This window comes from Gorilla gorilla, chromosome 12 (assembly GCF_029281585.2).
Source record: "Gorilla gorilla gorilla isolate KB3781 chromosome 12, NHGRI_mGorGor1-v2.1_pri, whole genome shotgun sequence".
Classification (NCBI taxonomy): domain Eukaryota; kingdom Metazoa; phylum Chordata; class Mammalia; order Primates; family Hominidae; genus Gorilla; species Gorilla gorilla.
Window position 1 is genome coordinate 83,896,668 of NC_073236.2, and position 14,549 is coordinate 83,911,216.

General features: G+C 36.6%; 1 protein-coding gene and 1 long non-coding RNA gene across 5 annotated transcripts in view; one reads left to right on the plus strand and one right to left on the minus strand.

The window, feature by feature from the left end:
• The window catches only part of EFEMP1 (EGF containing fibulin extracellular matrix protein 1), a 57,600-nt gene that overhangs the window by 29,533 nt on the left and 13,518 nt on the right, over positions 1-14,549 (plus strand). For all 4 annotated transcript variants that reach the window (XM_004029264.5, XM_004029265.5, XM_063696171.1 and 1 more), the window contains one exon: positions 12,903-13,025. In XM_004029264.5, the coding sequence (XP_004029313.1) occupies positions 12,903-13,025 (123 nt within the window). The remainder of the gene's footprint in view (positions 1-12,902; positions 13,026-14,549) is intronic.
• LOC129531606 (uncharacterized) overlaps positions 10,450-14,549 on the minus strand; it is a 59,827-nt gene continuing 55,727 nt past the window's right edge. The window contains exon 4 of the long non-coding RNA XR_008676889.2: positions 10,450-11,241. This is a non-coding gene — a long non-coding RNA (uncharacterized lncRNA). The remainder of the gene's footprint in view (positions 11,242-14,549) is intronic.

Here is a 14,549-nt window from a genome sequence, read left to right on the forward strand (position 1 = left end):
AGCACAGCATTTAAAAAACAAATATTGGCCCAAAATTAAACTCTCCTATCTGATATGACTGAATGAATGTTTCATTAAATACAAGTGGTGTAGATCACCATGCTGCTTAGTGAAGACTCTGCCAACCTGCTTATTTGAAAAGTCAGGCATACAACATTTTCATCTTAAAGTCTAACTCTAAGCTTTGTTCTTAAAAACAAATGACCAGAAATCCTTGTCCTGGCTTTATATGCATTTAACTCTATGACATTTGAAAATATTCCCTGTTTTTTCATAGTTCTGATTGATAATTTTATTACTGTCTTGAAAGATGGTGACCACAATGTCCTTAACATTCTCAAAAAAATAAATAAATAAAAGTTGCTGCTGAAATTTACAATTTTCATATCTCTTTCATAGCTAGAACTTGTTCACACAATAGTTCTCTCTCAGAGTTACATGTAGGTTCTAATTAGAGCTCTAGTTAATGTTATGTGTGCTAGGTAGTCTTTATAAATATTAATACTTCATTGCCATGAAGCGATCCTGTAGCCATCAACAGTCCTTTCCTCTGACAGGACTGATTTTATGGAATCAAATATTATGAAATGCAGAAGATACTAGATTTGTTTTGTTTTGACAGATTTTGTTTTGTTTGAATGTTTTCAATTTTCCTAATGAGAAATAACTTTTAGCAAGAAAGGCTGTGTTTGCCTGTTCTTGTATCCATTCATCTGGGATATGCCAAAGGAGGGGAAGGTCATACCATAGATGTTCCTGTTGATTGGGTGTTAGTCATAAAGACCATATTGAAAACATGACACTAAGCAACAAAACAAAGGTAGGATATTTAATAATGTGAAAGTATATAGAAAATTACATTAAAAGCCCCAACTTCCTGCAGTGTTCTTGCTTCCTTCCATCTGTATATAGCAGAAGTACCACCCTGATCCCACTACCAATTTAAGTCTTCACACTGTTAAGTATAATTTATTGAGCACTTACTCTGGACCAGGTACCTCCATTTTGAGTGTGTATTGTTTTAATTGTCCTCACAGTATCATTTTGAACTGAACATTCCCCCACTTCATAGATGTGGCAGTGAGATTTGGAAGAGTAGAAAAGTCAAATAACTTTCCCAGGACACATAACTAAAACGTGATGTTGCTTGGATTTGAACTGAGACTTATCTGACTCTAAAACCTGTGATCTTACCCACTCTTCTGTCTCAAGCATATTTCTGTCAGTGAGTTGTATAATAGAAAGAGTTATTCTGTGATTCTCAGACTTTCTAAAAAGATCAACAAGTCCTCCCCTGAACTCCTAATTCTTGGTATAATAAATTATATATAAACATTAATTCTTGGTATAATAAGGCTAGTAAAAAAAAGCTAGCATAAGCAACTACAGAAAGATACAATCTCAAATAAAATAACTTAGAACTTAAAAATACTAGCTGTTAGAGAATAGTATGATTCCTCTAATTCTGAAACTCATGAAAAGAGATTCGTAATTGAAGGTCACTGACAGGGTACCCCCTTACACCTATCTGGCAGCCTCACAGTCATCCACATTAACCACATATGTGCCTGAAGCCAAAGGTTTTCACTTAAAAGTTTCTATAAACAAATTATTACATTTCTAGGGGAAAAAATAATCCTAGGCTAATTTTAAAATTAACAATCTGAATTGCTCAATTTTTCCATTTTCTTTCAAAATGAAAACTTGGAATATGATAGACTCCATGGATGTGCTCCATACAGTAACCATTTTAAGTATATATAACAGATCTAAGAATGTAGAATTTGGTTTTTTTCATCTGTTTATTCATGCCAAGAAATTCTCTTTAAGATTGACTTAGTTTGGCATCAACCTTTAACACATCAATTGCATAACTGGCTTGGGTCCACCTGCCTTTGTACTCTGCAGACACACAAACCATGTATAGGGCATGTTTCTCCACCAGATTTTCTTTTTCAGAATTTGCACTGCCAAACAGACATTAAGCTACTCTAAATTCTTGACAAGTATGTAACTTTATAGGTACACAGTAGTGTATTTAAACATTGAAGAGAACTTTCTATTCATCCCACTCTTCTAACAGAGCCATTTAATCCTATCCAGAACGATGAGTCCATTTTCAGACTCTCCTTTGACCCTACAGATTAGAGGGAGAGAGAAGTCACCACTGAAAATTGAAAAAGGACACAAGAAGAAATGGAGATCCATGACCATTGCCCCAAGAAAGCAAGAGCATGTTACTCAGGTTTCCCAAGATCCAAGTTAGAGAGGGGAGAAGAGATTAGAGCTAGAAAACAAATACTTTTAAAAACAGCATTTTGGAATTTATCAAAGTAGGCTTCAATTTCAGATTCATAAAAATGAAACAGATCTCAGAGAATGTATTTTCTGAGAAACTTATTTCTGTCCCCAATGGAAATGTAAAGTAAAATGCCCCAGACTCATTTTAAAGTCCAAAGACTATTTTATATGCTAGCTTTGAGAAGCCTTTAGAATTGCAACACTCACAGGGTCAGAAGTTTTTTTGAACAGATTTTCTTTTGTCCCTTATGGCCTTTAGGCACTCCTTGAGCTAATATTCAGGAGTTATTTGAATGCTGTTGCTTCACAACACTGAAAGTGTTTTAACATAGAGGGAGGAAAATCCCACAGCCTATGTCAACATAATTTATCAACAAATTAAGTCCAAGAATGCATGATAATTTATGGATAACTTGGAGGAAATGGTAACTATGGTATCAATTTGGAACAAAACCAAGAAGTCAGATCTCACTTGATTTAATGTTATCTGAAGGATTTGGGCACAAGTTTAACATTTTGATCACGGAATAATCTTATGCCTTAACATGATGAAGACTGAGTCTTCCTTCCTGAAAAATCCTTAATACAGGACAAGGAATAATGAGTCTAAAATTTCATAACTGTTTTCCTGCTCAAGGAAGAGAGAAGGAATAAATAACCACTTACAATGAAACCTTTTCTTGCTACACTTCATCATGAGGCAAGTATTTCAGATGTTGGGAGATAGATTGTAAAGGTATAAAAGTTAACTTCACAGCTATACAAAGCTATACGTATGTGCACCATGTGTCAAATGAGAGAAAGTATAGATATTCAGTGTTGTTGAATCCTCACAATTTTCTATATTAGAGTAGATGCAGCATCTGTTTTTCAATTTTTAATCATCAACATTGTCAAGCTTAGAGAAAAGTTGACTGTACAGTACAATTAACAAGGAACACCCACCGTTCAGATTCAAAAATTATTAAACCTCTGTCATATTTGCATGTAGCATGTTAACACTGTTTTTAAACACAGATGACTAGTCAAATCCCCCACCTCCTGCTGGGATCCACATTGAATCGTTTGTGTATTTCCAGTGATAAGAAATTCATTATCTCCTAATACATCAAAACAAATAATAACCACATTTTCTCTTACACTGAGCGAAAATCTGCCTTTCTTGCATTTCTAGCCATTTATTCTATTTCTGCTTTTTGGAAATACATGGTCAAGATCTTTTCCTCTTCCCAGGGAGAAGAGCAGAAAAAATAACTATTGAGTACTAGGCTTACCACCTGACTGACAAAATAATCTGTACAACAACCCCCAGTGACACAAATTTACCTATATAACAAACCTGCACATGTACCCCCAAACCTAAAATAAAAGTTAAAATAAAAAGATCTTTTCCTCCCTCCCTAAGCTCCCTTTCATAACCCTGAAGATGATCTCAGATATAGATCTCATCTGTGTTTTCTTCTCTTGTAAACTGAGTACAAAGAAAAAGATAAGGATGATATGAGGAGGTAGGGTAGGGCTATGGGCCTTCTTATGGGCTGGCATTTTTTTCCATAAATTTTGATCTGTAATATTTTCATTTTCATTCAGTTTGAGATTTCTCAAATTTCAATTTTGCTATCTTTAAACCATGGGTTGTTGTGAAGTATGTCTAATTTTCCAAAAGAAGGGCTTTTTCTAGTTTTGTTGTTGCTGTTGTTTCTATCTTATTTGCATTGTAGTTGGAGAACATAATCTGTATATTGCAAATTTTTGAAATTTATTTAGACTTACTTTAATGCCAGCATATAGCCATTTTCTTTTAATGTTCCCTCAGTATTTAAAAAGGCTATGTATTCTGTACTGTGCTCTATACATGTCAATTAGTTCAAAGGTTTTAATCACATTTTCTATTCATTTCTGAAAACATGTATTTATTCTTTCAATTACTAGGAGAAGTGTGTTAAAATCTTACTGTAACTGTGCTTGTCAATTTTTCCTTTTAGTTTCATTCATTTTTTTATTTGTCTATACTGAGGCTATATGATTAAGTGCATTTAAATTTAGAATTTCTACATATTCCTGGTAAACTGAAACTTTTATCATTGTGTAGTATTTTTTTATTCTCTAATAATCTTTTTTTTCCATAAAGTCAACCTCTTCTAATACTAATATTGCAAAGCCAACTTTGTTTTGGTTAGTGTTTGCATAAATATTTTCCATCTTTTTTATTTTAATCTCTGTGTCCTTGTATTTAAATTATGTCTCTTGAAACAGTATATTTGGGTTTTGTTTTTTAATCAATTTGACAATTTTTGGTTTTTAGTGAGTGCATTTAGTCCATTTACATTTACTATAACCACTGATATGTTTAGGTTTAAAACTACCTACCATTCTATTTGCTTTTCATTTGTCCTGTACATTTTAGTTTCCTTTTCTTTGTTTTCTTGCCTTCTTTCTAAATTGATGGAGTATTTTGTATTATTCTATTTTCCCCTCTATTAGCTTTGTAGTTTTATTTTTTTTCACCATTCCTTTATTGTTTTTCCTACAGATCATTTGAACATGCATCCATGACTTATCAAAATTTAAGATAAATTAGTACTTTTAACTCTTCCTGCATGATTCAAGGACCTTAAAATATTTAAACTCTATTCCTCTTCCTGCCAAACTATATATGCTATTATTCTCATGTATTTTAATTCTAAATATTTTGTAAATCACAAAATACTTTACTATTATTGTTTTAGGCAGTCAGTACTTATTTAGATTTATCCACATCTTTATTCTTTTTATTGTGCTGGAATTTTGAATCAAAAAGAGAACAGAAAAAAGAATTTAGTGCAAATAAGGGCCCCGAGGTATATGGAGAAACATTGCGCAGAAAGATCATAAGTAAGATATAATGAAATGGGCAGGAAAATACACACAAGGAAGTAACATTCTCTGAAGGCAAGAGGCACAAAGATATTCTTTATTGAAAAAGCTTTAGGCAGTTAATGAGTTGGAGAAGTATTGCCAAGTTACACTCACCAAATTTAGTAGTATGCCTCAATTTAGTGGGCACAAAAGCTGCTTATTGTTGAATGAACAACAAGCATAATGTAATTGGTTTCATACAATTAGGAGGTCAGCAAGCCATGCTTGTTATAATTGGCACTGCCATAGCCAGGGGCTTATGCGACCTCAAGTGATGATTTGCCTGAAGGAATAAGCCAGGAATGTGTGTGCTTTGGGCTCCAGAGACTTGACTAATCTGGCTGCAAGGCCTCAGGGAGGGAGGCCAAGAATCAAATCACAGTGCTCAGGCAGGGCTTGGTAGACTCAGTTGAATGTAGTCAGTCTCCATTCAGTTCATCACTCACCAGTGTTTGATCCGGAGCCGGGGAAGTGGGAGATAGAGGAGAGGAGAGATCAAGTGGCCGGGAACCAGGAAAACACAATTGAAATGTCAGTGCAGAGGCATCCCATAATAGGGCGGGATCTTAATTCCTCCCAAGGCCATCCACTTTGAAGCAGGTCTCCAGCCTGTGTGGCATGGGCTTAAACCTTCACACAAAGGGTCTTTAATTTCTAGTACTGAGCCACTCTGGAGCAAAGACTGATGTTGCTGTTTGTTTCAAAATACAGGTTTACCTCCACAAGGTAGCAGATTGATGAATGGTTGTTAATATCCCAAATATCAGGGTTTTCTTTTCCCAAACATTTTCTAAATTAATAATTAAGTTTAAGAAGGCCTGTAATCCCAGCACTTTGGGAGGCCAAGGTGGGTGGATCACAAGGTCAGGTGTTCGAGACCAGCCTGGCCAACATAGTGAAACCCCGCCTCTACTAAAAATACAAAAAATTAGCCAGGCATGGTGGTGGGCGCCTGTAATCCCAGCTACTCAGGAGGCTGAGTCAGGAGAATCGCTGGAATCTGGGAGGTGGAGGTTTCAGTGAGCCGAGATTGCACCACTAAATGCTAGCCCAGGCAACAGTGCAAGACTCCATCTCAAAAAAAAAAAAAAAAAAAAAAAAGTTTAAGAAGGAAGAAAAAAGAGTTTAGCTGGGTATGACATACTCACAAAGATGCCAGAAAATACTCCTAACAATTAACAATCATTTATCAGTAGACAATGTTGTTTCCTTGAGATTCTGAAAGCATAAGCTTCATGTTGCCAGTGGGCAAAAACAGCTGAAGAATGAGAAGTAAAGCCTTTGTTTCTTTGCTCTTCCTCTGTTTCAGCCTATGACCCATTGGTTCATCTGGTTTATGTGTAGTACAGATGAGTCACAGATTGGTCGTTCACATGCATTAGTTGGTTTTCTTCCCCATGTTCATGAACTGTATGCCTAACCTCATCCAATCATCTGGCAAATGAACACTGTTGTCCACAGAGGAAGCTACGTGAGGGGGGTCCATTTGCAATGCAAATCCGTCATCATTGCTAGAAAAGCAATTCGAAGTAGCATGATTTTTTTCCTATGAGAACAGCATATTGTAAAGTTCTGATAGAACACAATGCAATGCCAAGGGCTTCTAGGACACTTGATTTCGCCACTCTCTAAAACAAAGAAATGAACTATCAGGGAGGCTGATAATTTGTTGATTTTGGTGATATTTTCGTTTATCATTTAAAGCACACCAAATTATTAACAATCTGTTTTGCCAGAACTGATAAGAATCTAGAACTATAAATCTACTGCTGGCCATCGATTAAGACAGTTCTCTCTTGTTACTTAATATTAGTATTTATTTTCTCCACTAGAACTGCTTAGCTTGAGTGAATTCTAGCTGATAATTTCAGAAGGGTGAAAAGCTAACTAGAACTGGGCATTTGGCCCAGATAAATCTGATTCCAGTACTATGAAAGAAACAGCAAGGGAACTAGAAAGTCTTTGACAAAAAAATGTTGATAATTGGCTAAAAACTGGGGAGGGAAACAGAAAACTTGGAGAGCTATGAATGTTATTCTAAGTAGAAGAAAGACGCAAGGGAGGAATCAAGGTGCTGTGACGTAAACAACCCTATCTTTAAGGCTAAAAAAAATTAAAAACACCTATAATTTCACTTAAAACTACTCTCCAGAACTCACAGGAAGTAAGTCTTCCTCAGGACCTAAATTGCAGGAACAAAATGGAAATCTGGGGTTTGAATCTCTGCTCTGTGTGACCCTGGGCAAGTTCCCTCAACTGAGTCTACATTTCAGTGACATCTTTTTTTTCTTCATCTGTAAACTGTGGATGAAGTAACTACCTCTTCCACAGGGCTATTAGGATTAAATAAGAAGCTCTGTAATTCTGCCTTCCCAATCAAATAATAGATCTTTTTATATTGCTAAGGATTTACCTATTTTTGTACCAATTAATTTTAGAATGTTACCAAGTTTGTATATGAATCTGTATAAAATATTATACACTTTTTTCTAAATCAGATTTCAATCTACATAATTTATTATATTAATTACTCAGGTTATCATTATCAATAGCAAATACTGGATGAGTAAAACAGTAGTAAACTTCAGTGCCCTCAGGTCTTGCTGAAGTAATTCTTACCTTCCAGGATTATATTGAAAAACAAAATACTCCAAATACCTCTAAGACCTTCACTCAATGAGTCCCTTTTATTTAAAAAGTTTCAGAGAGTAAGTAAAAAGAGTACTTTGGTAGGAACTAGTTTATCACCCTGTCCCTAGAAAGGATTGGGAGCAATCATTTTGAGCAGGTGGATATCTAAATCATTAAGAATGTTGGGAGGAAGGAGGCCAATGGTAAAGAAGCTCCTCCTTCTAACAAACATGAATCCTTTACCTTGACCATTTTTCTACTTTACTCCATTTATGAGATTAAATCAGTTTGATTGAGGAAGCTAGGTATAATAAGGTTTTAAATCCACACAGATCAAGAAGTATCACCAACTTGAATTTAACCACTATCTTTTCTTTAACCACAAGAGTTCACAGGATAGCACCATTAAATAATATTTGCAAAGCATGCACAGTGCCCCACACAGAACTAGTAAAGATACGGTTATTTTACTCCAGGGGTTTACAGTCTGGAAACAAAAAAAGTATATTGTGAAGAATCTGAATACTTTTAAAAATCTGTGTGTTATTGTTGAGGATAGACTCTCTATTTTAGAGATGGAGAAACAAAGAGAAAAAATTGATACCATGACCCTAGATCACACAGGGAGTGACAGATTCAAAATAATTTCAGTCTTCTTTGTCCTATTACTAGTGCATTCTCATCACTAGTCTACAGTGGCTTATTCAAAAGTAGTTCTAAATTATTTCTTAAACCAAAAGCAGCACAAATTATAAAAGTCTAAATGGTACTCAACACCATTCAAGGTGCAGATAATTTTTGCCCATGAAAACATGCTAAAGGGACTCCATGTTGTGGTAAGTTATCAAATTATGGAAAGAACATTGCAGAGATTAAAATGTTGCATAAGAGAGAGAAAGCAGCATGAGTCAGGGGTTTGGGAAATATGAGTCAGACTGAAGGGAAGGAGCCAAAAACATAGAGAATGAGGGCCTAAGCAGGGACTTAATGGACACCACAGAGATGTGGACAAAGTTGTCTCCATTAACTTTGAGAGAAAATCAAATGTGTGGTTCCCTAGACGTGGGGGTCGGTGTGACAAAGAGGCTAGAAGTGAGAGCTGAGCAAAGATTAGCCTGTGTTATTTAAAGCAACTAATGGTGCCAAAGTCAGCAAGAGAGGGACCTACAATAGTATAAATCACTAGGAGGGAGCACGTGGGCACATTTTTGAAAAATGAGGGAATCACCAAATATTGCCATTAGCTATTGTTAATGTATTAGAATGACGAAATGTGTTGTGATATTTTAGGAAGCACAATCTATTATTTTGTTCTTTGGTAATGTTAACATTAGGCTCTGTCTACATAGTTCAGAAAGACTCCTTATGTTGTTCAATCCAGACTCTCTAATCCTGCCTTTAAGGCCTTGAATTTTGTTCACGACAGATCTAGCATTTCATGATCCTCTTCAACCAGGCACTGCACCAGGCTCCTCACACAGAGCCCCGGCAGCTGTGCTGACTCCATCTGTCTGCCATTCTTCTCATGGAAACCAGTTTTGTCTTATCAGCATTTTCTAATGTGAGCTGCTTTCTGCCTAGAAACAGCTTCCTTTTCCTGGCAACCCATGTATCTCATCTTCTTCAAAATGCAGTGGAGAACCCACCTCTGCTGGCGAATCTGCTTTATACCTCATAGCCTCTGCACTCCTGGACTCACTTGCTCAACATCATTTTTCTTTTAGTAACATCTTACTGATTTTGCTGTGTTTCTCAGATATACCTGTTACTCTGCTTCATACATTTTTAGCTCCATTAGGTAAAACACTGATCCTACTTTTCCTGAAACTTTAGGTACCAATTCTCAGCAAATGGTAATAACTCATTTATCCATTTATTGAACAAATATTTATTGAAAATCCACCATGTTTCATGCACTATCCTAGGCACTGGGAATACAGGGGGGAAAATAAGACATAGATCCCCCATCCCTACCCAAAGAGCTTGGGTCCAGGTCCCAGGAAATTTATTAACTGACTGCCTGAAAAACCAAGTGAGCTTAACTGTCAAGGATAAATTATAATCATGCAAAAACAACAAAAAATTTCTCCCCATAGTAATTTGTCCTAGATTATCAGGAAAATCATGGCTGACCTGAGTAGTTTCCCTTATAAATAAAGCATTGCTTTTGCTAATGCAGATATTCTGCCATACAAATGTAGGAAACAGATTTTTCTTACACACCATGGAGATACCTACAAAAGGCTGTGTTTGCACTATGGGAAGTCAGGGGCAAGTAGAGGGCAGTGGACTGTCATGAACACTCCTGGGAGAGCCAGCTTTTCCAGAGCATCTGCACAGGGATGGGTATTCTGCTTTGAGTTTCTGACATCATTGTCCATTTTAGTAAATTTTGTATCATAGTGAGCTTTCTGGTATTTATGACAAATGGAAATGCATAGAAGTAGAAAAGCCAAACATAACAGAATTTAACAATGTATAATAATTTTATATGACTTTGCATAGATGTGTAAATAAGTAATTCCAGGGTCTCAAAGTATAATTTTCAAAATAATATTGTGTTATTTAAATAAACTAATAAATTGACATTAATGTAATTGAAAATAGGTCAAAGAAATCCAGTCTGTTTATAGCCTTTAGCATTAGATAAACCACCAACAGCAAAGGAGAGGATAAATATTCTAAACCACAGCCAGAGAAGCCATAAATGGAAATGTAGTTAGTAGCTGCCTCCTGGTCACAGAGGTCACTTTTTTGACAATTTTATGAGTCCCGGTAAGTAAAATGTGTAATCACCAGTCAGTCCTAGGTGAGGCAAGTCTTGTTGCAGCTTTGTTTGGGTTTTGGTGGAGAAAGGGAAGGAAAGTAGTGGCAGTGAGCACAGTGGTATTTGTTTTTTGTTGTTGTTTGTTTTTATTAATTTAACTCACCTAATATTTTTATTAAATAACCCACTCAGAAGGTAAACAGACCTCATTCTTAAGAAGGAGTAGCACAGGTTTTTGTGTTTAAAATCTACTTAATGATACATTAATTCCACTGGAAATGTTAGCCTATTTATCAGACACTAAGAAATGAGCAACAAGAAAGTAGGAAGGAAGTCATGGGGCATCAGTTGTAGGAATGCAGCGGGGTGGAGGCAGTTTGCAGATAGATGTCAAAAAGAAAAGCCTCAGTCACTGCTGAGGCCTCCCTTAGAAAATGCAGCAGCCAGCCCAGGGCCTTGATCTTCTGCCAGAGGAAACTTGCCACATCTGAATCTAACATTGCCGTATCTCTCAGGACTGTTATCACTGCAAATGCTGGCAAATGTTCTTGACATAAAACAATAGATATTCTGCTGTCATTTCTGCATTAACGAGTCATAAAGCTCTGAAGAAACCCCAGTAGAAAGGTTTTCATCAAGTGCATCTGAGAAAATAATAAAAGACACAAAAAACAGCAGATAATTTCAAAGCAGGATTGTTGCACCATCGCATAGTACCTAAAAAGGACAGTTTGTAATCACTGACTTGAAAATAATACTAGTAGTAATTATAATAAATTTCAAAACAAAACAAAATAACAAAAACCTTAGCCAAAACTTTAAAACCAAGTTCAAAGAATTACGTAAGTGGATGCTTTATAGATTATTATCCAATAAATAGCCATACATCACTCAAGTATTTTTCATCTCCCCTCCCTCTTTCTTATCGAAAGAATCTCTCTTATCATTTCCACACCCAGCTAAGTGAAGCTGATTTCTGAGGACAACCCTTTTACAATCTCAACTTCATATATTATTATACTACATAGTATAAATGCGCAGTCCTCCTTGAAAATACAGAAAAGTGAAAGGCAAACCAACCTCAGGGTCTACTCTCAGAGATTCTTAGAGGGAAGACAGAAATTGGGTGAATTTTTTATTATTGATTCTTTCCCTACTTTTTCTTCCAACATACTACCATGAGTCTGCCACAGTGATGATCTAAGACTCCTGAAATCTGCCTCAGGGGTCTTAAATCATCACTGTGGTAGACCCAGGGTAGTATTTTGGTTTTTATACAAAAATTGTCATCTAGGAATCACAAGTTTTATGATATTGTTAATGAAGCTTAGAGTGGTTGTTGAAGAATGATGAAATTATATGATCCTTTCTTGTGTACTACTTAACTTCATGACATAGGAGAGCCGAATGAATATAAAAGTGATACAGATAAGGCAAAATTAGATTTTACTTATAAATTACTGTAAATATGAATGTACACACACAAATTTATACCACCTTTTGATCTGAAAGAAATTTCTTATAACTAGTTCATTGTGCTATCACTGAGCATTTTTTACTTTTCTAGAACTGTAACCTGCATACTCATTAAGGCACATTTAGTAAATTATTCCAAGAAGTACACTGCTTTGAGTAGATATGGATTTTTAAACTACACAGGCTAGAGGAATATGATCAAATTGAATCCTTTGCATTCTGAAATTTGCAATGAAAGATTTATACATACATGTTGCCCTGCTGTTTGCAAAAACAAACAGCTACAGGGAACATATAATATTAAAGGTTGATTACACCCAGTTATTGGTTAGATTTTTAGAAATTTGTCAATGGAAATTATCTCAAATACAATATATTGGATGGAAAAGCAAGTATCATACAATCTATTAAAATTTTTAACATACAAAACAATACCATATGTTCTAATGGATGCATCCCTGTCTAACGAAAGTACAAAAACATCTCAGGGAAGGATTCATTCCTACCGAGACAGTGGTAGCTGATAGGTCAAGGGATGAGGATGGTGTGAGGCTTTAGCTGTATCTGAAATGTTTCTTAACAAAACAAAATGAGCCAAGACCAACATGACAAAATGTTAGCATTTGTTAAATCTGAGCAGTACTCACTGGTATTTGCAAAATTATTTTCTGAACACTTGAAATAATTTATAATTTTAAACATTTCCAATGTAAGAACATTATAAACTTTTAAGAATAAAGTAAAAATTTAGCTTAAGAAGTGGCAAAATGGAGGAAATATCAACATCTTCACAACTGACAATTCTTTCTGTGTTGCGTGTCTCTGACAGACATAGACGAGTGCACTGCAGGGACGCACAACTGTAGAGCAGACCAAGTGTGCATCAATTTACGGGGATCCTTTGCATGTCAGTGCCCTCCTGGATATCAGAAGCGAGGGGACCAGTGCGTAGGTAAGTACCACAGTGCAGTGAGCACGGTCCTGTCTTGAGTACCTTAACTGTTTCAACCTCAAGCATTCCAATCAAAGCATTCATGTTTCTTTGGAGAGTGGTAGCCAATAATTCCTTATTCTTTTATAGACTACCAATCCATTTTCCACAATAACAAGAAACAACCTTAAAGGTTGAGCTATTCTGGATAACAAAGTGTTGGTTAAATGTTAGACGAAGCAAGAGCAGAAATTTGGGGTATGAATGGGACAATAAAAACAACCACAAAAAAATTTAAATTTGCTGTTTTGGGGGCCATCGCGCTAACACACTGGTACTGTGGGCTTCATTCACCATTCACTGCTGCAGAGCATAGCATAGCACAGCACATAGAGCAAATGGTGGAGCTGCATTCCAAGCACCAACCCCAGCTCACTTTGAGACCTTGAGCAAGTTACTTAAATCCTGTGTCTCACTATGTTCACTTGTACTGTGGAGATGATACTAGGCCCTACCTCCAGAGCTCATGTAGGGAATGCTAAGAATAGTGCCTGTCCCTGTGCAGTAAAGCTGTTTGCTATCATTGTATTCTGAGTCCACAGATGGGTATTAAAGGCTCTTTATACTGCAAGCCTTTGTAGGGTACCATGAGTACAAAGCCAAGTTCAGCATGTGCCTCTGCTGGAGGGCCTAAGAGCGTGAGCTCCCTGACAGCAAGACCAGGTCATCTTGTGTCACTGTGGTCTCCCCAGTCCCTGAAGTGTGCCCACCATGTGATGGAGGCTCTATGCGTGTGTTTTGAGTGAATTAAAGATCAAAGTATGAGGAAGCCAACTGGCAGATAGTGAAGTAAAATACAGTACTCTGGGCTCAATCATGAGGCCCAGCACTAGGCATGAAACTCTGACTGTCCATTTATTTACATACCCCCTCTTACCACAGATCAGTGAAAAAGCCTTATTTCCTCTTAGGAACAGAGGGTGAGGATGTGGGGACAGACAACCAGCGTCGGTTTTCGCCTGAGAATGTGAGCTGTTGATGTTCACATGTCAACACTGAGTTCCATGTGGGCCCCAGCCCAGTTCTGTCTGCCATAGGGCTGTGCCTAGATGCTGGGGTTAGTGCCCAGCCTCTGAGGAAGGCCCAGGGTTTGCTATAAATGAAGCTGTGATTTAAAAGAAGAGTGTGTAGAAAACTCCAGAGATAACAAAGTTTGGCCATTGTATTAGACAGGAAAATAAATATTTGAGGGCATAAAAAGTACAGAAAAAAGAACTAATCCAACTTAGTGTGGGGTGAATCAAAGATAATGGAACATGCGGTCACAGCCCTTTTAATGTGGTAGGAGGAAATATTCCTAAACTCAGATCTAATGATGTGTCTTCCCCTCCTGCTTCCCTCACTGAGAGAATCAAGTCTACATTCCTCGACAGAGCATGAAAGGTCTTGCTCAATCTGATCATTGTCCAGTTCTGTTGCATAAACACCTCTCCCCCACCACAAAATATTACACCCCAGCTTTATTCCACCAGTTCCCCACACACA